The sequence below is a fragment of the Prunus avium genome, chromosome 7 (genome assembly GCF_965620075.1).
Source record: "Prunus avium chromosome 7, drPruAviu1.hap1.1, whole genome shotgun sequence".
In the NCBI taxonomy this organism is placed as follows: domain Eukaryota; kingdom Viridiplantae; phylum Streptophyta; class Magnoliopsida; order Rosales; family Rosaceae; genus Prunus; species Prunus avium.
In genome coordinates this window covers 2,270,945-2,298,558 of record NC_142290.1, presented here as the reverse complement: position 1 = coordinate 2,298,558, position 27,614 = coordinate 2,270,945, and the positions used below count along the sequence as shown (strand labels likewise).

General features: G+C 34.7%; 2 protein-coding genes across 2 annotated transcripts; both read right to left on the bottom strand.

Annotated features, from left to right (window-relative positions):
- Window positions 1-799: 799 nt before the first annotated feature.
- LOC110773566 (uncharacterized) lies at window positions 800-2,843 on the bottom strand. Its single transcript, XM_021978091.2, has 2 exons — window positions 2,694-2,843; window positions 800-1,322 (listed from the first exon to the last, which is right to left on the bottom strand). The coding sequence occupies exons 1-2, from the start codon at window positions 2,785-2,787 to the stop codon at window positions 973-975; spliced, it is 444 nt and encodes a 147-aa protein (XP_021833783.2). The 5' UTR covers window positions 2,788-2,843; the 3' UTR covers window positions 800-972.
- Window positions 2,844-21,132: 18,289 nt separating this feature from the next.
- Window positions 21,133-26,189, bottom strand: LOC148292809 (inactive protein RESTRICTED TEV MOVEMENT 2-like). The gene is made up of 3 exons (XM_088256056.1): window positions 26,132-26,189; window positions 22,508-22,561; window positions 21,133-21,581 (listed from the first exon to the last, which is right to left on the bottom strand). Exons 1-3 carry the CDS (start codon window positions 26,187-26,189, stop codon window positions 21,211-21,213), a joined length of 483 nt encoding a protein of 160 aa, XP_088112182.1. The 3' UTR covers window positions 21,133-21,210.
- Window positions 26,190-27,614: the final 1,425 nt, after the last annotated feature.

Below are 27,614 nucleotides of genomic sequence, written 5' to 3'. Positions count from 1 at the left end.
TCGCGAATCACCCGTTAACCCGTTAAGAGCAATGACATTTTTGTAATTTTTCATTCTAAAATAACCTAGCTTTTGTTATTCCCTCTCCCTCACACCGCCACACTCACTCTCTCTGTCTTTCTATCAAGAGATCTAAACAAAAGCTCTCTCTTTCTCCAAGCCAAGCAATCCACGACCTTTCCTCTTCTCTAACCAAAAGGTATGAAAATCTCAAATCATTTGGTCTTTTGCTGAAGATCCATTCCATTTTGATTTTTCTCTTGATTTCCTCAACTTGAAGATCCACGGCTTGTGAAGATAACATTTGAACTTATGCAGCACCTTGATACTCAATATAATATATATAAATCTTAACTAGACTTTATATCCTAATCCTAACCTTGATCCGACATGATGAAAATAGAGGATCTTCTTCACCTATGCAGCACTTTGATACTCTCTCTCTAGATGGGGTGAGAAACTGTTTGAGTGTGTCTTTGCTTTAACGGAAGGGACCACTATATATATGCATTACTCGAATGTCTTGCCCATCAAGGAGCAGCCAAGTGTTCTATTTGCATTAAATTAGGTTGTTTCAATCTATATGGAATTAGGAAGTCTGCTATCTCTTATGTTTTAATTAAAATATCTTTGCAAGAGATAATCCGATAAGCTAGAGTTTTAGCTCTTGATCAAGCTAACTACTTGAGTCCTCATATGGTTAAAATTAAGACAATGAATTGTCTTACAATATAATGCTACTTGATGTGTACCAAAGCATAATGTTTAAGCCGACCATATACTTGCATTAGCAACATAGTGAATATTGTAAGCCGACCATGGGCGGTCTTCAATTTTGTCTCTTATTCGAGGCATATTGGATGAACTTTTCAGCGTCAATATTGATGAGTAATTTTGATCAGCTTATACATACTCTACATCTACAACCCAAATCAATTATAAAAAATAAAAAATCAACACCAAAAAGAAATATTAATTTGGGAATATCAATTTGTATGTTCCATATGCCCCAACAGCCAACCCCATGGAAACTGCTAGCATGACTTCCACAGTAGTCCTCGTAACATTCAACGTTGAGACTAATTTATTCAGGCCAAGTTGATCTGCTTTATGAACTTTCTTAGGCAGAATTATAGAAAGAACACCTGCTTCAAATTTTGTTTTCATATTGCACAGCTTGTACTCTCTTCCTTCAACTGGTATTTCTTTGCTGAAGCGCTTCCATCTTGTTACTGAGGTTCCTTCCAAAACATATTCACGTTCTCCTTCGATCAATATTTTGCCAAACTTGACCTTCACGTTTATTTGGTCCCGTTGGAAGCCTGCAAAAGTTCAAGGGAAACTGAAATCTACTTAATAAAAAGCCGCCCAAGGAATAAGGAAAAATCAATCCGAACTCTTTTTAACCCCCAACCTCCCCACTGACTGAGAAAGATTTTGGTTTTAAATCACGCTATATATACTTATATAATAATAATTCGGGATACAGGAGGGTGAACCAGGAATTTAGATAGGGCTGGGCAAAATTTGTTTTTCTTTCTTCTATATTATAATAGATTCTTCAATTGGTCTAGAGAAATTAGAAACCAAACAAGTTCATTCTTGGCTTTGTGGAATAAAATACAATCAATGGCTGCAGCTTTGTGGAAGTATATGAGTTACGTAGCTTATAAAATTTAAGAAGGGTGGGCTAATATATGTGAGAGTAGGGGTACCTTATCAAATTTGCACCAAATCAGTATTTTACCAAATCTTGCTATGGGCTAGAGCCGGATTCCGAGCCTTTACATTTAGAGTTTAAACATTTACCCCCATTTTGCAAAATCTTGACCATTCTAACCGCTTACAACAAGACACATCATCAAACTTTGAGAAAATTAATTAAAAAATCTAATAACTTCAAATATTGGAAAATTCAATTTAAAACTAAAAAATAACATTAAAAAGTCACATAATCTTCAACCAAAAAAAAAAAAAAAACTGAAATGCAGCTTACCATCCCCACCAACCCCAACACACCCAAGTAGACATACCATCTACCATCTTTTTTCCCACCCAAGCAGCTATACCATCTCTCTCTCTCTCTCTCCATCGCATCTCCTTCTTCCTCCTCACCTTTCGTGAAGAAACCAACAGCCTCCCCCCCCTTCTCACTTTTTGTGGAAAGGAAGGAAGTGGATTTTTCTTTTATGTACAATTAAATAATTATCTAATGAAAAGTAAACTTAAACACTTGTGTTGCTAACATGTCATGTCCTTAAACGGTCAGATTATTAGGATAGTCACGATTTTATGAAATGCTGGTAAATGCACAAAATCTAAATGTAGAGGCTCAGAATTCGCTAGAGCCCACTCCAACCTCTACACAGCTCTGCCAAACAATAAACCGCAAAAAGAAATAAAATCTAATAAAATCTTGATGTTTCAACTGAATTAGCTACAATCTATACTATTGCAAGAAATCAAAGTCTTTAGTGCCTACTTCTTAAATTTAGTAACTTTTCCACGTGTCATAGTATTATTGGTCGGAGATAGCACAACAGTGCTATCCTGGTTGCAAGTAAGTTTTTCTGCAAAGTTAGGGCTTGTGAAATCATGATCCTTAATTACATAGCCAATTAAGAAAAGAAAAAGAAACAAAAAATTTACCTCTGCCCATCCAAAACTTCAAAGGGATGAGGAAATTATATTACCTTGGAGATGAACTCTCAGAGTGTTGCTGGTTTCCCCACTTTGCCATTTGCAAAAGGGTTCGAAATAATCGTAATAATTAGATTTGGTGTCCATGGGAGGATGCCTACATTAATAGCTAGTTTCTTATGGAAGAGAGATATTACTTGTGCTCTAGCTATGAATTAAGTACAGGTCCATTTATACTTTGCCAACAAAACAAACTATATAGACTTTACCAAATGGTAATAGAATCATTCCTTTCTTTCGTTTGCTTTGTTTCGAAAGCTAGGTAGCTCTTTCGCATATATATGGGCCTTCCTTTGCTCACGTTTACACAGCATAAGTGGAAATTATTCTTAACTTCTCTTTCTTATCCAGCACGTAGTATTTTCGATCCACGTTTTATAATATGAGTACATATTTATTGATACTATACTCTAAAATAGAATTTACAAGCAACATGCGTATTTTAGCAAAAAAATTTGGTTTAGGAAATAAAACCTCAAACCTTTATAAAATAAATAAACTAATGGAGAGAAATATCATTAAACAAAGAGCCAATTGATTGGTCAAAAGTGATTTATTATTAGTTTAATGGCTTAAATGCCAATTGTTGCGGCGGTAGCTTGCCGGGTGAGCTGGGTGAGAGGCGCTGGGAGGGTTGCAGGGGTAAGGAGAAAGGTAAAGCGATAGAGTTTTGTTTTTTTTCTTCTTCGTATTTTAATTAAATTTTAAAAAACAATTATTCAAAAATTATTCTAAGTAAAAAAGTGGGCCCTGCACATGACACCTCATAACTTAACAGATTTTCTATGGCGGAGTCACATTGGCTAACTATGCTAAACAAGAGGACCAAATTGGCCAAATTAAAAACACAGGGACTAAATTGGTCAATGGACTAAAACACAGGGACTATTTTAGCATTTAAGCCTAGTTTAATTAACTCAAATTTTAGGAATTTTCAATTTGTTCTATTTAAAATATTAAGGGAAATCAAATTAATTTCCCCTAGAAGGACTAGATCCTGTTCAGTTCCCCAACTACGACTAAAATACAAAATTGAATCACATTCCTACCACAACTAAAATTTTATTGCAATGTACCACCTATATAGCCTTCATCCATAATGAATTTTGTGCCAAACGTAACATGCCATTTGCTTGTGGCTCTTTTTTAATGGTATTTTTTTGAGGTCCAAAATATCAATGTACACTTTTCTTCAAGTGTGCTTGACGAAGAAAAAAAAATCTGTTTTTCAAGCGTGTTGCGCGAAGCACGTACTACTTTTTGGACTAAATTGATGAAGTTAGTCATATATATGGTACATTTGCAAATTCTTTTATTAAGTTGGCCAGTTCACTTAATTTCTCATATGATTAGTTGAGTAATAGGCAAATGGTTGCATATACAACAAGTTACACCTAAGATTTTTATCCTTCTCCGACGTGATATCGTTAATAACTGGCCAGCTCTTTATCCTTCTCCGACGTGATATCGTTAATAACTGTTTCACAATAACGTCGTCTTTTTTCACTTTTAGTTCGCTTTTAGACGTCGGTTAATTCAATGCCGTCGTTGAATGCTCCAAAACGTCATTTTTGATTGACAATTTTATGGCAACAGACGTCTGTTTTTCACAGTTTTATAAGGACCGTCGTTTTATAATACTGAACCAGTATTTTATGTACTGATTGTTTTGTGTCCAAAACCTGCATAATGAAAGTGAAGAAAACACATTACAATTTATTGCAAAATTAATGTCATACAGTAGTGCTGTTTAGGGCATAAATAATTTCATAAATTACAAGAGCATCATTCAATCCATATATCTTCACACCCATCTCGAATATTTTGACTCCCAAACTCACCCACTAGTTCATCAAATGTGTCAACATTTGGCATCCCTCTAGTAAATGGCTCACACTCAATTCTCACATCACCTAAGACATCATCACCAATAACATCATCATTATATTCTCTATTAGGCGCTGATAACACTACCGACCAACCATGATGCATCGGGTCGTCAACAAAAAATACTTGTTTGACTTGAGAAGCCAAAACAAATTGGTCATTCCTATGTCCAATTTTACTCAAATCTACAAGGGTAAATCCAAGTTCGTCGACTACAAGGCCGGAAGTACTATCTATCCAATCGCACCTAAAGACTGGGATTGTAAACTTTTGGTAGTCAAGGTCCCAAATTTCTTGAATGACACCATAAAAACCCATATTTGAGAGAATTGGGTTTTTATCCTTGGCACTAGCAACTTGCATGGTATGTGCAAGTAAATAAACTCCACTATTTTGAACTGTCCGCACATCATCTTGTGCCTTGATGTTAAATTTAACACCTTTAATAAGATAGCTCCTATATAATGGCACTGCCATGTTTGGACCAGCTGCTAGCCACCTTAAATTTTCTGATACCCCATGATTGCCTCCCTCATCAAATTCACTTTGAACCTGCAAATTAATCATATCTTAATTCAATCTAACATAGAAAGAAGAAAATTAAAAGTCCAATATGTTATTGAATAACATATACCTTGAAGTGTAGCCATTGAATGAAAGTGCTATTGTGCTTATCTTGCAGCCACTTTGTTCTCTTTCTAAATTTTGGATAAGCGGCCTTGATGTGGATCATATGTTCCCTACATGACACGAAAAATTCAAGCATTACGGTCCCAAACATATAAGATAAACATAAGGAATAATTTAAAATGGAAACTTAAGGAATAAAACTCATACTCGATATAAGGTAGAACTTCCTCCGTATTCTCCAAGACATATAGATGTGCTTGGTTCAACAGGTCCCGATCAACTAAGCTCACTGTGCAACCTGATAATGGCTTTGAAACTCCTATCTTCTGACTTGATGGCACTCCAATTGTACTAATATCAGATAAATGTTCAGTGCAATATTCTACAGCTTCTTCAGCTATATAACGCTCCGCAATGCAACCTTCGGGATGAGTACGGTTCTGAACATACCCCTTTAGAACTTTCATATATCTTTCGAACGGATACATCCATCTAAAATAAACTGGCCCACATAGACGAACTTCTCTAACAAGATGTACTACTAGATGAACCATGATATCGAAGAATGAAGGTGGAAAGTATTTTTCAAGCAAACACAAAGTAACTACTACATCTTCTTCCAACTTATCTAGCTTGGAAACATCAACCATCTTTGCACATATAGCATTGAAGAAGAAGCACAAACGAGTTATTGCATACCTTGCAGGCTTCTCCAAAACAGAACGAATTGCCACAGGGAGCAATTGTTGCATTAAGGTATGACAATCATGTGATTTAAGACCAAGAAGTCTTGAATCTTGTAAAGATACAAGATTTTTTATATTTGAAGAATAACCTTCAGGGACCTTCATACCATAGAAAGAATTGCAAACCGCTCTCTTCTCTGCTCTTGACAAATTCCAAGGCCCTGGAGGCAAACGAGTACTTCTTTCTCCATACTCGGGTTGCAAATCAGTTTTGACCCCCATGTTCAATAAATCTAACCGAGCAGCAATCCCATCTTTATTTTTTTCAGGGATCTCCAGCAATGTACCAATGATACTATCACAAACATTCTTCTCAATGTGCATAACATCGAGGACATGCCTCACTGGAAGGTATTTCCAATACTCAAGATCAAAGAATTTTGACTTCTTCTTCCAACAAATTCTGTCACCATCATTTTCACCTCCACCTCCCCCTTTTTTCGATCCCCATATGTAATTAATATCTTCAACCATATGCAGCACTTCTTCTCCCCTTAATGGCTCCAAAGGCGTGCCATATTCAGGTTTCCCATTAAAAGCTGCACGTTGCCTTCTATATGGATGATTAATTGGTAACCATTTTCTATGCCCAATGTAACAAATTTTGTGGCCATTTTTCAACCTATGACTAGGTGTATCATCGCCGCATATTGGACAAGCTTTATATCCTTTAACAACACAACCAGATAAGTTTCCATAGGCGGGAAAATCATTAATGGTCCACAGTAATGCAGCTCTGAGTGTAAAATATTCTCCTATGTGTGCATCATACACTCCTCTAATCCCATCCCACAAAGATTTTAAATCATCAATCAAAGGCTCCAAGTAGACGTCTATATCATTTCCGGGTTGTTTAGGACCGGAAATCAATAAAGTCAACATCATGAACTTTCGTTTCATGCACAGCCATGGTGGGAGATTATATGTAACTAAGATAACTGGCCAGCAACTATATCTGCTACTTAGAGAACTGTGGGGATTGAATCCATCAGATGAAAGAGCCAATCTCAAGTTTCTCGGCTCATTACCAAACTCGGGCCATTTATCATCAACAAGTTTCCAAGATGGGGAATCCGCCGGATGAGACATCTGACCGTCAATTGATTTTCTAGCAGCATGCCAAGTCAAATTCTTAGCTATCTCATGTGATTGAAACATCCTTTTAAACCTTGGAATTGGAGGAAAATACCACAACACCTTCGCTGCCACACCCTCTTTCAAGAATCCATCTTTGGTTTCCTTCCACCTTGAGATACCACAAGTAGGACAATTAGTTGAATCTTCATACTCCTTCCTATACAAGATGCAATCATTGGGGCATGCGTGGATTTTCTCATAACTCAGCCCCAATGCACACAAAGTCTTTTTTGCCTCATACAAAGAGGCCGGTATTGTATTTCCTTCTGGAAGCAACTCGCCCTGAAGTATCAATAATTCTGTAAAACATACATCACTCATCCCATGTTTTGCCTTCAAATTATACAACTTCACTAATGCCGATAACTTGGTGTACTTTCTACAACCAGGGTACAATGGTTGATCTCCATCCCCAATCACATTAGCAAACTCATAAGGATCGGATCCAAAATCACCAAAATCATTATCATCCATCTCTATTTCTTCAGACACAAAACTGTACCTACTATGGTCATCATCTTCTTCAACATTTCTACTAGCATTACTAGTTGCAATTGGTTCCCAAGGTTCTCCATGAAATGTCCAATTCTTATAGCTTTGGTCAACTCCATTAAAGTATAAGTGATCCCTTATAATTCCAACCCCAAACAATTTCAAATTCGCACATTTAACACATGGACAACGGATATGCGTTGTAGTTAGAAGATTTTCTACAGAAAATTGCAAAAATGCTTCCACCCCTAACTCATATGCCTTCGATCTTCTATCCGAGTGCATCCATGACTTATCCATCTCCGACACTATATCCTATTATCTATAATAAGGTGAAAAGACAAGCAATGACTATCACTTATAGCAGATTATATAAGGTTTTAATAGCAAATAATAGAGTAAACAGACGACGGTTTTTAAACAACAACAGACGTATTACACATATATAGACGACGGTTTTGAAAAGAAACGTCGTCTAATGCTAGCAAGAAACGACGCCAGCGAACTTGAACCACGACGGTAGTTAAAAACTGCGTCGTGGTATATATTTACAAACGACGGTTTGTTAAAAAAAACCGTCGTCGTATGCATAAAAAGATATCGAAATCCCAGTTTATTTTCAAGAACCCAAAATATATTCAAAACACAACATATATAAGGTGAAAAGACAAGCAATGACTATCACTATAGCAGATTATATAAGGTTTTAATAGCAAATAATATAGTAAACAGACGACGGTTTTTTAACAACAACAGACGTTTTACACATATATAGACGACGGGTTTTAAAAAAACGTCGTCTAATGCTAGCAAGAAACAGACGCCCGCGAACTTGAACCACGACGGTAGTTAAAACAAGCGTCGTGGTATATTTTTATAGACGACGGTTTGTTAAAACAAGCGTCGTCGTATGCATAAAAAAGATTTCGAAATCCCAGTTTATTTTCAAGAACCCAGAATATATTCAGAACACAACATATACATTAATACTAAGCACGAAACCAACATATACTAAGCATGAAAACATTAAATCCATTCCCGATTCATAATAACAGAGAGTATTAAAAGATCCGACAACATTAAACCCTAAACCCGATTCATGAAAATAATAAACATTAAATCCATTAACCCATACCGTCGACAACATTAAAACATCACAAAACCCTTTACCACAGAACTGAATATCATTCAATGAATTTACAAGCATGAGATTAGGGTTTGCACTTACAGGTAGGCAGAGCTCACAGCTTATGACCAACTTGGATTCGACGGAGTTGTAAACTTGGCCAACTTGGATTCGACGGAGAGACCAACTTTGAATTAGAGTTGAAGTGAGAGAGCGGAGCGAAATGTTTTAGGACACAGAAATTTTGGCAACTTGTATAAGAGTTAGAGCGAAATCTGAAAATTTTAGGTCGAGGTGAAATTTTTAGAAAGCGCGCTTTTTTAAAAACATCGACGGAAACAAAAACACAATCGTCGTTAAAAGTTCAACCTAAACATGACGCTTATTTTAAAAATGACGTCGTTGTAAATATACTTACGACGCAAAACCAAAATACCGTCGTTAAACCCTAATAGACAAATATAACCTAAACCCTAAACCCTAATAAATAAAACAACAATTATATATATATATATATTTTTTTAAAAAAATAATTTCTCCAAAGGGATTAGGGTTTTATGTCCTAAAATATCTCGTCCATAAAACCCTAAACCCTAATCCCTTTTCTAAATTTATATAAACCCTAAACCATGAAAGTATAAGTGATGTTGTGACTCATGAAAACATTTCTCTTTTTGGTTTTAATTTTAAATTTGTATAACTCAAACTTAATTTTTTAAAGCTTAAGGGGGAAGAAAATATCTCAATGACTTCATAGGAGTTGACGTTGCATTTTTTGGATTTATTTTCAATTTATTATAATTATTTTGAATTAAATAGAATAAAATATTATTAATAAAACCCACAAACCACGTCGGCGTTAATAAATTAACGACGTTTTAAATTATAATAAACGACATAATTTTTAAACAAACGTCGTTTAAAGTTAAAACCATGGCCATTTTTACACAGAAAACGACGTACAAACCATTTTCCACAACCTAAACGTGTATATGTAATTAATACACGTCGGTATATTACAAAAAACGACGTGTTAAATAATATACCATGACGCGAGAGATTAATTTATCGACTTATTATTTTGGAGCATACTACGACGGTACCTACAACACTACTGTCGTGTTTATTTACCACGTCCTAAGTTCAAATTACTGTCGTATTTTTTCAATTTATACGTCTGCCTTCTCTGTAAACCGCCGTCTTATTTTTATAGCTTTTTAAAATTAATTAATTTTTCTTTTATTTTGGTAATATCTTTCTTAACATAAAACAAAATTTAATTCTCAATCCTCAACAACATTTTCATCTTAAAAGGCAAATCTCTTCGTGTTAAATATTGATCAATATTTACACAATATATGTACACAAATTTGGCAAATACATCGTGGTTTCTTTTCTGCCTTCACCCTCAGCTTGTTCAACTGTTTCTTCCTCTCATATGCAAGCTGGGCCCTCTCCTTCCTCTTGTTCTCAAGCTCCTGCACAGCCACAGATGAATATCTAATAATTTCATAAAATCAAAATCAACAAAGTGTGAAAAGCTCACTCCTCGATTCCTGGTTACATTGTAGTCCCCTTTTCCACAGTGATCAACTTCAATCCTCCTGTGTAGCAGGGGGGAACCAGCCTTAGATCCTGTTGTGGGTTGTGCGTCTGCAAACCCATGCAGGTTCTAAAGCTGGTTCCACCCTTGCTACACAGGAGGATGTAGCAAACCCATGCTTGGTCTTGTGAGGAATCATTCTGCAAACCCATTTGCTTTCAGAAAGACAATTTCTTGTGAGGAATCATTCCGCAACCCTAATTGAAAACTGAGAGTTAAAAAACGCGTGAAAAAATCATATTTAAACAAATTATATAAGTACAACGTCGGTTCTAATATACATAGCGACGTCATATTTTAATAATCAACGTCCGTTTAGATAAACAAGCGCCGTCATAACTACATCGGAAATCCAAAAGTCACTTGGCGAGTATTAAAAAGAGAACGACGTCGTTTTCAGAACCCCAAAGTAACCACGTCGGTTTATTAAAATTCAGTCGTTCGGCAGTTGTGATAACTACGTCAGTTATGAATTATTTACCGTCATTATAAATTTATAATACGACGGTTTGTAAACCCTTTTACGTCGCTTGGTAAAAACTATGACGTTGTTATGTGTGTACAACGTCATTTTAAAGAAACCAAGGTTTAGAAATGCGCTCTTCATAAATCATCGACGGAAAACAATAAAACCGTCGTTAAATATGACATCTATACCCTAAACCCTAAACCCTAAACCCTAAACCCTAAACCATAAAATATAAACCATAAATTATATATATATTTTTAAATAATTATAGAAAAGGATTTATGGTTTTAGGGCCTAATATATATTAACCATAAACCCTAAACCCCAAAAATAAACCTTCATCCCCCTAAACCCTAAACCCTAGACCCTAAACCCTAAACCCTAAACCATTAAAGTATAAGTGATGTTGTGACTCGTGAAAACATTTTTCTTTTTGGTGGTAATTTTAAATTTGTATAACTCAAACTTAATTTTTTAAAGCTTAAGGGGGAAGAAAATATCTCAATGACTTCATAGGAGTTGACGTTGCATTTTTTGGATTTATTTTCAATTTATTATGAATATTTGAATGAAATGGAATAAAATATTATGAATAAAACCCACAAACCACGTCGGCGTTAATAAATTAACGACGTTTTAAATTATTATAAACGACTTAATTTTAAAACAAAACGTCGTTTAAATTCTAAACCATGACCATTTTTGCACATAAAACGACGTACAAAATATTTTCCACGACCACAACTCTTAACTTCTCGCCGTCTAATATCAAAAAAACAACGTCGTCTATAGAACCAAGAGCGTCGTTTGAAAAACCTCTTACGTCGCTTTTTTAAAAACTGTGACGCTGTTATGTGTATACAATGTCTTTTTGAACAAACTACGGTTTTTCACAACATGAAAACCTCAACAAATTTACAGGGACGTTGATTTCAACAAAAACTTGGGAATTCTAACCAATTTTGTACAAAAACTTGTCTAATTCTAACAAAATTTGTACATTTTATAAAAATGTTTAAGTATGCTAAAATTCCTCTACTCCATATGAACACACACAAACTCTGCCCATTCTTTCCTAACTTCTTCAATGGCAGCTTGGGGGTATGGCGCTTGATCCTTTCCTTTGGCAAACTGCAGTCCATAAACAAAGATTAATCTCACAGACGACGCTATTATTCATTCACCGACATAGTATATATATTCAACGACGGTATTTTTAATTTACCGTCGTTGATAATATAAAAACCCACATAAAAATAAATCTGAAAATTGTCTTCTTACCATCTTCTCAAATTCCAGGGAAGTATCCTTTATGATGTCTCTCATAAAGCGCATGACATAATACCCGCATTCTACACTGCTTGGTTGCTTTGGAGTGCCGGGCAGAGTTTTCCAGAGAGGTGTTTTACGGCCTACTCTGCCTATGTGTGTATTATACATTTTTAGAGCAGAGTTCACAATGTTTTTCCCGTCCTCATCCACAAACCGATTTCCAGGCAGTGGATCCAGAAAATATACGGTTTCCTTCTTTGCTCTTACAATGATCAAGACCCAATGACGGCTGCACAAAATAAATATAAAGGTTAAATAGTGTTATATGCAGAGCATCATACAAACAAAATCCTGTTTTTTGTTTTGGAGACTAACCCTGGATTGTAAGGCATCAGGAAAATCTGTTCACCATCTGTTTTTTGAAGACGATTGGCTACGAGACGTGATCTTTCAGTTAATGAACCAGCGTCAACACTAACTAGAGCAGGGTCTATAAAGCCAACCATATTCACCATATTTGCAGCTTTCAGATGATCAAACAGGCACCTAAATATATGAATTGAAACCATGAGTGTTTTTTTTTTTAAACAAAAGGAGAGTGTCAAATGAATATTTGATAAGGACAAACCTCATATATATTGCAACGACAGTAGCCCCAATTTCTTCCATGCCAGCAAATTGGGTAATATCTTCATGCAAGACGAAGGTGTTACGATCTATGCCAAACACCTCCTTCTCAATCATAAAGCTCATAGCCTTCTCCTGAGGCTTTAGTGTCGATTCAACATAACTACAAAGGGATTGTAAAGAAGATGGCAACTCCAGCTTTGTATAATCTGGTACTTCAGTACTCTGTTTGAACAAATAAAGCAACATAAGTGACGTGGTAAATAAATAACAACGACGGTTTAAATAACAAAACGTCGTCTTAAAATGAGTTACACGACGGTAACAAAATACCGTCGTAATGAATACTTTATTACATCGTTTAAATAAAACCGACGTCTAATTCAAATGCAAAATTCATAATTAATGAATTTACCTTTTCAATTTTCTTTTCTCCAACACTGGATTGCTGTTTTAATAAATAAAGAGATATATATATAAGAAAGATTGTACAATAATTTAAACATTCAATTAAAACAAACGACGGTTGAAAGAAAATATAGACGTCTGAAACTTGAAAAAGAAATGAAAAAGGCAAAGTTAAGAGAATTTACCTTTTCATCTTTCTTTTCTTCAATCTTTTCACGATCCCCAGATTTCTGTTATAAGAAATAAACTCAATATATATAAGACATAGTACAAAAAGGGCAAAAAAAAAAAAGTAAAACAATTAAATTAAACCGTCGTGGTAATAATAACAAACGACGGTATTTAATAATTACAGACGTGTATATTTAATCACACGACGGTAAATAATAAACGTCGTCGTATTTCATATACTACGACGGTATCTAAGCTTGTACAACAATTTAAACATTCAATTAAATAATTGCAGACGTGTAACATTCATTAAACGTCGTGGTAATTCCTTTATTGAAAAAAAAAAATTGAAAAAAGCAAAGTTATGAGAATTTACCTGTTCAACTATCTCAAGTATCTTTCCTTCTACTCTCTTTTCAACTTCCCCTTATTTCTGTTATAAGAAATAAAGAAATATATAAATGACATTGTAGAAAAATTAAAACAAATAAATAAACCGTCGTGGTAAACATTAACAGACGACGGTAAATATAAACAGAGAAACAGAAAATTCAAAGTTCAAAGACGTTACCATTTCCTCCTGCTGTTCCCCATTCTTGGCAGTATCCTCCTCATATTGTAGGGCTCTAACATCAAGTGCCCCAGAACAGCTTGCTTTGTCAGACATTGGATTTTTGGGACTTTGCCCTTGGATTTGGGACAATGTATTCAGTTTCAGCAGGCTTGGATCAAAATTGGGGATGATTTTTGAAAGCTGACTCAGCAAATTTTCCCTCTCAGCTTCTACCAATTGCTTCGTCCTAGCCTCCATCTTTAAACTCTCTTCCCTTGATCTAGCCTCCATTTTCAAAGTCTCTTCTTGAAGGACAAGTCTTACACTTTCCTTCAATTGATCAGCAAACCTAACCTTCTGTTGTCTAGGTAAGTTGAAGTATTGCTTAGGGGAAACCCCAGCCCCTACACCTCTAACTCTTCCTGGATGCTCGGGACCCAAAGCCATTGTCAAAACATCATTGGATCCTGACAGAGAAATTGTGCCTTCAGAGACTTGCTTTTGCAAATCATCCTAACAAAAAGACATAATAAAAAGTCAGAATAAGGAAACAAACGACGGTTATTTATAAAAAATAGACGTAATATAATATTTCACACGACTCAATAACATAACAATCGACGTAATATAATATTTAAGACGACGCTAACTAAATACCGACGTTATTAATATATTAACACGACGTCAATAATAATACACCGACGTCTTATGTTATAATTACAAAAAACAGAGCATGGATTCCAGATTCAGACCTTTAACGTCGCCTTTTAAAATATTTCGACGTAGTAAAACTTTTCACACGACGGAAAAATATAACAGCAGACGTAATAAAATTTTTAAAACAGAGTGAGTAGGCTTACAATTAATTTTGCTTTCTCTGCAGTCTTTGGATCCGGGATGTTACCATGTTTGTCTTCTCTTGCTTTTTTCCATAAGGTAGATCGATCAATATCTACCCCAGGCATGATTTCCTTCAAGTCCTCCTTAAAACCAACATATCCTTTTCGAGACAATCGATGATTGTACTCGAGTTTCTCCCTCCTCTGTGATTGTTCTTCATGCACACCCTCAAATTCTTTAGATAACCTTGAAGCTACAAAGGCATCCCATTGAGCTTTCTCTATGAATTTGTATGTTTCAGGGGGCTGCCTTAATCTATCCTGCTCCTTGATGAATGGAAGGATATGAAACCTCGTTAGTGTGGACTTGAAATCTTTCCATTTCTTGGCGGCAGAAGATAGCACCATTTGCTTGCCCCCTTTACCAACCACAAAAGCCATGTCAACGGCTTCCCAAATCTGCTCTTTTATATCCTTGGATATTTGAACCCATTTCTTGTCCACAAGTGGGACTCTGGAGCGTGCCAACACACCAATGTAGGACTGCATCTCATTATGTGCACGGCCATAAGGTTTCCCTTCTTCATTGTACTCAACAACAGGCTTGATTTTCTGAATTTTTCTCTGCACAACACGGGGCATTGTGCTCATACCCCGACCTGACTTTGCCTCCTCATAAATAGTTGCCGTGCTGGCTGGTTCTGTCTCAGAAGATGAAAGAAGCTTCATCTTCTTCGAGGCCTTGGTTTGAGGATTTACAACTCTAAGCTCCTTCTTCGAGGATTCATTTTTTTTCAAACCAGACTCCTTACTTTGGGATTGAGAAACCATGGTTACAGACAAATTAAACCTGCAAGTGAAAATATATCAGTGAAATTAAGAAAAACCACGACGATTATTTATAAACTACGACGTATTATAATATTTCAAACGACGTAAGAACAAAACAAACGACGTAATAATAAATTTACACGACGGTAATTAATCACCGACGTGATAAAATATTACAACGACGTCAATAATAAACAACCGACGTCTTATGATATAATAAAAACAGAGTATTAAATATTACAACGACGTTAATAATAAAGATTCGCCGTGGTATTGAAAATAAAACGACGTAAATATTAATATACCGTCGTCTATACCACAAAAACAAATTAGGAACAACGTAAAATATTTTCAGCAGAAAAATAATTAAAAAGATTTTCGAAACAAAAACCATTGTTCAGAGAAATCAAACATGCGATGAAAGCTTGGAAACTTAAAATGATATCCTTAAAAATCAAAAACAAAAAAAGGATATCATTTTAAAAAACAACGACGAACACTTTCACACGACGCTAGGGTGACTGACGAACCGTCGTGGTCTATAAATCTAACCACGTAAATAATAAGCCACCGTCGTCTTATTTAGTTGAAGTAAAAGAACCAGAGTAGTGTTCAAACTTGGAAACTTTTCGTCTTTGTCTGCAAATTTTATCAAACTTGGAAAGAAAAAATGTAAAAAGATTTAAAAAAAAGAAAATGATATGCGCATGCAAAACAGGAACAAAAATCCTTCCAGAAATGCTTACCCTTTGCTTGCGATGAAAGCTTTCTTCTGGAGTTTGGTGTTTCAGTTCAGAGATGAAGACGAAGAGGAGATAAGCTTGAAAGTTTGAAACAGTTCTTGGAGAATGAAAAATGAGAAAAGCTTGAAAGTTTTTCTCGGGTTTGGAACCAATGCAAGTATGGGTCAGGAAGGCGAAAAGTTTAAAATAATAAAAAAAAACCTTTTCATAACAACGACGCTATTAATAGTATGCGCCCTAGTATGATACATTATACGGCGCTATTGTTAACACTGCCCTATAATATTACTTTCAACGACGGTATGTTTTAAAGAAACGACGTTTTGAAATCGAATTACACGACGCATGTTTCTTCAAAAAAGATGAATCGTCATTTTCCAATTTACCAAACGACCTTATATTCAATAATAACGACGTTAAAAATTAATACCACGTCGTTTTAATTACTCATACCGACGTGCAATTTTTTTAATTACACAATAAATTAATTTTCCAAAAAATTACAACGTCGTTTTTATATAGTGTCGTTGTTAAATAATTTATACGACCTTATTTTAAATTTAAAGGACGTGTATGTTATATATAAACGTCTATATTTTAAAACACCGACGTGGTATATAAGATTTGTTTATAAATAATGGGTTTTCTGTCTTTCTGTCGTCTTCATTTTTCAATTAGGGTTTCAACTTTTTCTCAATTCTCTGGAGGCACATCACCTCTCTGTCTCATCTCGCTTTCATTTTTCAGTTTGGATGTTGATGTGTGGGCGCGTTTGTGTATCTGAAAGACACAAACACGCACACATCATCTAAATATTGTCTTTCTGCACAGAAGGAGAACAAGGTCTGCATCAGCCCTCTTTCTCAGCTCCTCCATGATGGGGTTCTCTGGGTTGATCTCCATGGTCTTCTTGCTCGACATGTACCCAGCCGCTCTGTTATCCCTCAAGGCCTGAGCCTTCATGATTCTTTCCATGTTGGCAGTCCAGCACGGTCAGACGGTCAGACACCACAACCTTCTCCACTCTGTCACCCAAAACATCCTTCACAACCTTGCAGAGTCCCTCAAACTTCTCCTTCAACTCTTCCTTCTTCTTTGCCTCGTCTTCACTCTCATCAAGCTTGAGACCTTCCTTGGCGGCTGAGACAAGCTTCTTGCCCTCAAACTCCTTGTGAGAGTAATTGGCACATCATCCACTTCTAAAACATTGCCTTTGTTCATTCTGGTTCGATTATGATGAGGAACAGAGTTCATTCTGGTAATGATAGACGAATAATTGCATAAAATTTGTACGTCGTTAATTTAACAAACCGTCGTGGTTAGTACAATTATGCGACAGTAGAGTTATGGATACTGTCGTAGTATATTATAATTAAAAAGTCGATAAATTTATATTTACAGTCGTGGTAACTTAATTTAAAGCGGCGATTTTTTTTGTAATTAACCGTCGTAGATTCCTTTGAATTTATGCGTCGCTGACTAAGAAAATTGGGTCGTGTTTATTAATTAATTAACACGGCGTCTTATTTTTATATCGTCGTCTTTACTTTCTACGGCGGTGATTTCATAGATGCAGTCGTTGTTTTTAGGTTCAGATTTTAACTCTGAAAATACCTTTGTAATAAGATGACGCTTTTTTAATTTGGTGCGTCGTGGTTTCAAAATATCTATACGTGTGCCGTTTTTTAGGTGTTTAAAGTATGTTTCTACGACGGGTTTCTATTACCGTCGTCTTTTAAAAAACAACGACGGTTTTTTGATCTACCGTCGTTGTTTACTGGTCGTCTTTTGCCCTTTTTGTAGTAGTGGCTCCAACAAAATCAATGAATACGGTGCTTTAAGAAAGCACTTAAATTTCAATAATTTAATTGAATGATCAAATGATATCGGATTCAAGTGATTTTTTTGTAGAGATGTTCTTTGAATGAATATCTACAAAATATATGGTTTGGATTAGTGAAATACAAGGCGAAGTGGGTTCTATAAGGGTGCCCTCAAATAATCCCTCAACGGAAGCTCTCTCTCTCTCTCTCTCTCTCTCTCTCTCTCTCTCTCTCTCTCTCTCTCTCTCTATATATATATATATATATATATCATATTTAAATTATGAGGTGCATAGGTATTTCGTTCCCCCTTTACTCTCCTAACGTCATCGAGCTAAATGACTTCGTAACCTTTTCATAGCATAGTAAAATGAAGGTTATGCACTAACGCTCTCAGAAACCCGAAGACAAACTTCTACAAGCTAGGGGCCAACCTTGCCTTTAAGAGGGTAGGGGCACGTCGGACCCCTGACGAATAATACGTACTTAGGAAGTTCACAAATTTTTTTTTCCTTATGTTCCCTTTCTATATTGATGAAGAGGTTGTTGAAGAATATAAATCACACATCGGAAACTTGACAAAATAAAATACAAGATATAATGAATGGTTTGACTACTAATATCATCGAGGCCTTTTGTGATAAAACCCCACACTTGCTAGGCTTTGTAGGTTGTTAAGTTGGGGATAATATCAGTGTTGTTAGTAGTGGGTCGCTGACCTGTCTCTCTGAAATTTAACATCGTATCAGAGCTAGGTTGATTGACTGGGCCTGAATTAGGCCTTTACCCTTACCCAATATGTGGTGTTCACATGTTGGGTTTGAATGTTTATCCATACCCCTTACCCAATATGTGGTGTTCACATGTTGGGCTTGAATGTTTGACTCCGATGTTGACTTCGTCTCTCTGAAATTTAACAATGGTGACCTCCCAACCCAACCTCATCTTCATAATCTCATCCTCATATCCAACCCAACCCTATTCATATTGCTACACAGAAAATGTAGATGGACGGTTTGGTTTATTTTTCTTTTCAATTTATATTTTACTTTAATTTTTCATTATTTATTAATATTTTAGGCAAGATGGCTTGTTTTAACCCTCAAATTGATAGCCAAATTGACGGAATGTGATCGAAGCACTCAATATGGACGAATGAAAGAGTTGGAGGACCTCATAACCTCAAAAAACACATTTGTGGACGAAATTGAAAATCATGTATAAATTCAAGGATTACTTATGTTAAAAACCCTTCATGAATATGTATTCCTAATAGTGATATGACGTTTTTTTTTTTGGAGAATGATATGGCTTCTATAGATTGTTAATGTAGGAAAATTTTGCAGCAAAAATGAAAATTGATTGTGTAATGATGAAGACTCCTGGGCACTCAATATCAAGTCCAAGTGTTGAATCCCCAAAAATCACTTGTATAAATTTTTTTTTTATATATATATGAAAATTGTTGAAGGGGTCTAGTGGAGTGGAAAATTGCCTTGACTTATAGACCATTGTTTTCAAGTTCAAATTCCCATGACACCTTGAAATAGTGTGTGAGAAACCCCCCTCCTTCTTAGGGATGGAGGGAGCTAAGGCTTGGGGTGTCCTATGCCCCCTCTCAATGTTATTGAGACCTTGGTTTGCTTAATGCAATTACATATCCTTTATCAAATTTCAAAGTGCCCTTTTCTTGTTTTTATGCTTTTCTTCTCTCTCTACCCATTCTTAATCTCTTTTTATCTTATTTTGACTCTGATTGCATTAATAAACTATAATTCGAATTTTCTTAGTGTGTATATTTAACGAAGTACATTTATTATCTTTTGCTAGTATTGATGAGTAGATAGTTAATGTGATATGTAAATCAGGGTCGTCCCTGAGATTTTGAGGGCCCTGTGCGAAACTTAAATTGGGGCCTCACATAATCTAATACAAAAATACTATAAAAAAAAAAAATTGCCATAACTTAATGTTATAAACAATTTTTTTATAACTAAAAGTCACCATCAATAAATATGTAATGACAATTAGAAATCAAATTCATAAAAATTTAAATGTGTCCATTTGATAAATTTAAATGTTTGGTACAAAAATAACCTCCTTGTGCCTGCCCCTATAAGGTCCCTTGCTGCCTCAAATAAGCAATCTCTGGTTAATAGGAAAAAAAAATTGGCAATCACAAATTAAAGAGTAGCATAACTATTTGATTTTGAGTGGTCTTTATGAATTTAGGAATTATGAATTTCTCTTTTTGGTGTTGAAATTCCTGAAATTGAAAGAATAACAAAAATGGTCAAAGGACTGAAAAAAGAACCAAAAGAAAGATTGATGAATGATGATGATTACTTTACCAGAAAATCAGAGTTTAAGAGAAAGAAAAACCATGAAGTGTTTTTGGTTTTGAAGTAAAAAGTGTTTGGGGAATATATATACTCTTCTTGTTGTTAGCTTCGATGTTTCGCTTTTTTTCTTTAAAAGGCTTTCTATTTTTTTTTATTGATATTTATAATAATTATGTAAAGTTTGTGGTTATAAAGCAAAAATAATATGAAAAAAGCCAAATGGACTGACTTCAGCGAGAATTGAACTCTGGCGCTTCCGACAAGTGAACATGCGCTGGAGCCAACTCCACTAGACACGCTCTTGTGCAAGTATTTTGCACGCTATACTATATATACAATTCCTATAATATTAATATATACAATATAAAGAATTTTTTTTTGGGGCCCTCAAGAATCGGAGGCCCTGTGCGGTGGCGCCACTTGCACCACCCCAGGGCCGCCCCTGATGTAAATTAATAGAGTATAGTAATCAAATTTAGCAATGTTGGATCAAGTAAAAAATTAATTCAAATGTCACAGGAAAGAAAAATATATTTCAATATATAAGGTGACCCCTCTGTAAAAGGTTTATGGCTCCGCCACTGCTCCCTGCTGTAGTTACTATAGCTTGTATTAAAAAAAATATATATGAAAATTGATTGGCATAACTTTTAGATTATGAGAGGACCCACAGCCATGGAACCCTCAAAGAAAAAGAACCATAAACGAAGGCCATATTATAAAATTACCCGTTTGTATAAAGCATGTACATGCAACTAGAAATGCATATGAATATTGACAAAGGCACTAGACTCATACGAGTTTGAATTGATTAGTGCTTCTCAATAGCGTGCTTAGATGGCAAGCATTTGAAGGTTACGTAACCTCCAACAGCCACGCCCACAACAACAGCTACTACAATTCTCAGGATCGCCATTTTACTAGTTTTCAGCCTCAAAAGCAAGCTTTTGTTGACAACTGAATCAGATGCGTCATTTGAAGGTTTCTTTTTTGGCAGCCTTATTGAAAGAACGCCATTACCAAACCTTGCATGAAGATCGTTGGTGTCATAAACATCACAAGGCACTTTGAATTCTTGGCGGAAACGACTCCATCTGGTTCCATCCACAGGACGCTGGCCTTCAATCTTTATGGTCTCTTTCTCGTCATTCAAGCATACATTGAATTGCGCAATCTTGAAACCTAATACGTACCGACGCAAATTATACAACAAGAAATCATTACCTTCCAAAACTAGTTATAAGTAACTCAATTTCTTCAGAGAAAGATTTATTTTGTGCTTTCCTCACAAAAGTGAACTTTATATAACAAGAGTGAACTTTATATAGACTCACTAGATGATATTTTGTGCTTTCCTCGATTCTCCTCTAATGAAGCTTTATTCTTTAGATTCAAAAGTTGATTTTTTTATTTGTAAATTGCAAGCTATAGTACTGTATTTTCTTCTCTTTCTTTTGGACAAGATGATAATGAAACTACTCTAATCTACACGTTGAGGGATTCGAACTCGGGTGGTGGGTACATTATCCGACTCAACTAACCTAACCAATAGAAGAAGTCAGTCGTCTCAGGTTACTTTACTTGAGGGTTTTTTAGAAACGTTAGCTTTCGATTGACCTTTCATTGATGGTATGTCAAAGCTGAGCACGTAAGGTGATGGTTTTGTTCATCTAAATTCCCCAATTTAAAATGGATGACCGAACTTTGTTAAAGAAAAATAGTATGAACAATGGTTTTAAATTATATAAAATAAAATAATAAAAAAAGTATGAGAATCTCGGAAAAAGAATATTTTTTTATCAATAAACGCATTTTTTTTTAAATTTTATAAATTGGGGATCACTGAATTGAATTTGGAACTTCTTTTAACACAACCGATAGAAATACTATTAAATTACACATGTTTGGCGATTAATATACGTAACCATAATTTCCACTATCACCAACTTTCCAAGCTTATATATTCAGATACTTTTGTTCCTTTTATCATAGCATTTTCGAGCATATTGTCCTTATAAAGCAATGCATCACGTCCGGACCATAATAAAAGGAACTATAAACAATAAACACAAGGATATCTAGAAAAAAAAATTAAAATAGGAAATTACCATGGAGAGGAATTTGGTATGTATCGTATTGTTCCTCTCTTTGGAACTTGCAGTCACTACTACAAAAAACACTTTGCGCGACGAATGATTTTTGGTCGCGCAAGTTCTGCCGCGCAAAACTCGTAAAGAATGGGTTTGCGCGACGGCGAAAATTCTTCGTCGCACAAAGCCATTTTGCGCGACGAAGGATAACAACTTGCGCGACGAACCATGACAATTTTGCGCGACGAAAATAACAACTTTGCGCGACGAATCCTGAAAACTTTACGCGACGGACAATAACAACTTTGTGCGACGAATATTAATTACTTTACGCGACGAATATTATATACTTTGCGCGACGAATATTATATACTTTGCGCGACGAAAGTTAATGTCGCGCAAGTGTACTTTTGCGTGACGAATGTTAACGTCGCGCAAAGGTTTGCGCGACGAAATATTCATTTTTTAAAATTTTTGTTTTTTGAAAATTTTAAACTAAAATAAACTAATTTAATAGTTTGCGCGACGAAATATTTTGTCGCGCAAGGTTTTTGACATTTTTTATTATTATTTCTCTTATATCAATTTCATTATATTAATTTTTTAAAATTTAATTTAATTGTATGATTTTATTTTTCTTAATTACTTTAATTTAAATTGACATATTCAAAATAAAATTACATAAGAAAAATAGTGGTCAAATTATCCAATATACATAATATTCAAAATGTACACTTAAATTAACAAAGTACAATAATAAAATCTACAAGCCTCTTATATCAAATCCTCAACTTTAGCCATCAAAGCCTCAACAATTCCCTACAAAAAAAAAAAATATATATTGTCAAATAACAAAACAATAACATAAAATAATGACAAATAATTGGCATAAACTCAAAACTAACTCCAAAAATACATATTAATGAAAAAAATTTAAAATTTACAGAGAAGTGAGTGTGAGAGAATTAGAGAAGATAGTGAGAGAGAGATGAGAGAGTGAGTGAGAGTGAGAGATGATGAAAAGAGAGATGAGAGAGTGAGTGAGAGAGAGAGAGAGAGATAGTGAAGAGAGAGATGAGAGATTAAGTGAGAGGAGTGAGTGTGAGAGAAATGGTAGGATTTGGGGAGTGGGAAAGAGAGAAATGGTAGGATTTAGAAGACATTGAGAAAATGGTGGAGGAGTTATTTTGCTTTTAAAGAACGTATCACTTTACGCGACGAAACAATATATTGGTCGCGCAAAGTGTTTAAAAAAAAATTTAAATGCCCGCCAAATTTTTTCAGTTTTGCGAAACGAATTTCTAGTCGCCCAAACTTTTGCGCGACCAAAATATTCTCGCGTCCCATTTTTGGTGCCCACCTAATTTTTAGAGTATACTTTGCGCGAAGAATATTTATATATTGGTCGCGCAAAGTCGAAATTTTTTTTTTAACAATCCCATTTTTTGTGCCCGCCAAATTTTTAGAATATATACTTTGCGCGATGAATCATTATATATTGGTCGCGCAAAGTCGAAATTTTTTATTTATTTTAAAAATCCCATTTTTGGTGCCCGCCAAATTTTTAGAGTATACTTTGCACAACGAATAATTATATATTGGTCGCGCAAAGTCGAAATTTTTTTTTAATTTTAAAAATCCCATTTTTGGTGCCCGCCAAAGTTTTAGAGTATACTTTGCGCGATGAATAATTATATATTGGTCGCGTAAAGTCGAAATTTTTTATTTATTTTAAAAAACCCATTTTTGGTGCCCGCCAAATTTTTAGAGTATACTTTGCGCGATGAATATTTATATATTGGTCGCGCAAAGTCAAAAAAAAAAAAAATTTTAAAATTCCCATTTTTGGTACACGCCCAAATTTTGAGAGTATACTTTGCGCGACGAAATACCAATTGGTCACGCAAAGTCTTAAAAAATATTTAAAGCTAGTAATAAATACATATACTATTCAATTTCTTAAGTGTTATACGTACAAAATAAATAAATTTAAAGCTACTCAACGATCCAACCGTCAAACTTGTTTGTTTATACTTCGAGATCATATACACCAAAATTCAGAAAAAATAAACATTAAGAGATCAATTAATGGGACAAAACATTTCGACGGTTATAAACAAAAAATCATGATTTAACGGTTATTTCAACCCTGATTTTGATGATTTTTTACAGCTACACTCCTTGATGCAATATGAATACAATGACTGCATTCGATCGTCAATTTAAAATATTTACACTAGTAGATACCACAAAATCGTATGTTATATTTAATAAAAGTATAAATAAACGCTTATTTGTTAGTGAATATATTGTTTTCATGGCATACGCATTCTACGAAACTAGTTTCAACGATCCAACCGTCAAATTTGTTTGTTTACACTTCGAGATAATATACGCCAAAAATCGGAAAAAATAAACATTCAGAGATTAAGTAATAGGACAAAACTTTTCGACGGTTATAAACGAAAAATCACGATTTAACGGTTATTTCAACTCTGATTTTCATGATTTTTTACAGCTACACTCCTTGACCCTATATGAATACAATGAACCACTTCGATCGTCAATTTAAAATATTTACACTAGTGTATATTTAACAAAAGTATAAATAAACTCTTAATTGTTAGTGAATATATTGTTTTAATAGCATATGTATTCTATGAAACCAGTTTCAACGATCCAACCGTCAAACTTGTTTGTTTATACTTCGAGATCGTATACCCCAAAAATCAGAAAAAATAAACATTCAGAGATCATGTAAAGGGACAAAACTTTTCGATGGTTATAAACAAAAATCACGATTAAACGGTTATTTTAACTCCGATTTTGATGATTTTTTATATCTACACTCCTTGACCCTATATGAATACAATGACTCAATTTGATCTTCAATTGAAAATATTTACACTAGTGGATACTACAAAATCTTATATTGTATTTAATGAAAGTTTATAAACTCTTAATTGTTAGTAAATATATTGTTTTGATGGCATACGCATTCTACGAAACTAGTTTCAACGATCCAACCGTCAAACTTGTTTGTTTATACTTCGAGATCATATACGCCAAAAATCGGAAAAAATAAACATTCAGAGATCAAGTAATAGGACAAAACTTTTCGACGGTTATAAACGAAAAATCATGATTTAACGATTATTTCAATTTCGATTTTGATGATTTTTTACAGCTACATTCCTTGACCCTATATGAATACAATGAACCAATTTGATCGTCAATTTAAAATATATATTTTCTAACAAAAACCCAATCCGAACTAGAATAATATATTTTTCTAACAAAATAATTTTTTTATTTTAGTATAGACTTTGCGAGACGAAGATTATTATTTCGTCGCGCAAAGGCATCCAAAAAATTTTTAAAATAATTTTTTATGTATTTATTTTTGTAAATACTTTGCGAGACGAATCACTATTCGTCGCGCAAAACTCTGTGCACCGAATTCTATTATTCGTCGCGCAAAGTTACTTTTCGCGACGATTTGTTTTTCGTTGCGCAAAATTGAGTCGCGTAAGACTTTGAGCGACGATGAATTGTATTTGTCGCACAAAGTCACTTTGCGCGATGAATTTTGTTTCGTCGCACAAAGTTTGGTCGCGCAAGGGGTTTTTTTTAGTAGTGAGTAAGGCATGAAATCCTCATAAGAACGTATAATGCTAACGACTTCACCGTTGGAATCCATGGCAACCGCTTAAGTTGCTCTCTCTCTCTCTCTCTCTCTCTCTCTCTCTCTCTCTCTCTCATATATATATATATAGCCGGAACGGATGGAATTACAGGTTTCGTGTAGGTTGGTCCAAAAGAGAATATTTCTTAGCATGTTTCATATTCCTAACTTGTCTTTCTTTTCTGCCTTTGCATTTCTTTAAAACAAGGCATGCGGAGAAACTTAGCTGATGCCCTTTTAACACAATATACTAAAATAGAAGTAAGTGACATAACCCCAGGGCCGTCCCTGAGATTTTGAGGGCCCTGTGCGAAACTTAAATTGGGGCCTCACATAATCTAATACAAAAATACTATAAAAAAAATAAAATTGCCATAACTTAATGTTATAAACAATTTTTTTATAACTAAAAGTCACCATCAATAAATATGTAATGACAATTAGAAATCAAATTCATAAAAATTTAAATGTGTCCATTTGATAAATTTAAATGTTTGGTACAAAAATAACCTCCTTGTGCCTGCCCCTATAAGGTCCCTTGCTGCCTCAAATAAGCAATCTCTGGTTAATAGGAAAAAAAAATTGGCAATCACAAATTAAAGAGTAGCATAACTATTTGATTTTGAGTGGTCTTTATGAATTTAGGAATTATGAATTTCTCTTTTTGGTGTTGAAATTCCTGAAATTGAAAGAATAACAAAAATGGTCAAAGGACTGAAAAAAGAACCAAAAGAAAGATTGATGAATGATGATGATTACTTTACCAGAAAATCAGAGTTTAAGAGAAAGAAAAACCATGAAGTGTTTTTGGTTTTGAAGTAAAAAGTGTTTGGGGAATATATATACTCTTCTTGTTGTTAGCTTCGATGTTTCCCTTTTTTTCTTTAAAAGGCTTTCTATTTTTTTTTATTGATATTTATAATAATTATGTAAAGTTTGTGGTTATAAAGCAAAAATAATATGAAAAAAGCCAAATGGACTGACTTCAGCGAGAATTGAACTCTGGCGCTTCCGACAAGTGAACATGCGCTGGAGCCAACTCCACTAGACACGCTCTTGTGCAAGTATTTTGCACGCTATACTATATATACAATTCCTATAATATTAATATATACAATATAAAGAATTTTTTTTTGGGGCCCTCAAGAATCGGAGGCCCTGTGCGGTGGCGCCACTTGCACCACCCCAGGGCCGCCCCTGCATAACCCCTCCCATCTACTACAAATCTAAAAACTAATGATCAATATAATTGAGTAGTATTGTCAAGACTGGTTCTGAGATTTTGAGCCTGAGATTTTGAGGCCTGGGCTGTGCGAAACTTAAATTGGAGCCCTCACATAATCTAATATGAAAATACTAAAAATAAATTTGCCATGACTTAATGTCATAAAATAATTTTTTTATAACTAAAATTTATCATCAATTAGCATGTAAATAACA

Bases quoted from the DNA above. Each gene is read 5' to 3' on its own strand.
- LOC110773566 (XM_021978091.2), bottom strand. From the start codon at position 2,787: ATGGACACCAAATCTAATTATTACGATTATTTCGAACCCTTTTGCAAA. The intron at 1,323-2,693 runs GTAATATAATTT...GAACTTTTGCAG, and splicing joins TCTGAGAGTTCATCTCCAAG to GCTTCCAACGGGACCAAATA.
- LOC148292809 (XM_088256056.1), bottom strand. From the start codon at position 26,189: ATGGATTCCAACGGTGAAGTCGTTAGCATTATACGTTCTTATGAGGAT. The intron at 22,562-26,131 runs ACTCACTACTAA...TTTGTAGTAGTG, and splicing joins TTATGAGGATTTCATGCCTT to ACTGCAAGTTCCAAAGAGAG. The intron at 21,582-22,507 runs GTAATTTCCTAT...GGTACGTATTAG, and splicing joins ATACCAAATTCCTCTCCATG to GTTTCAAGATTGCGCAATTC.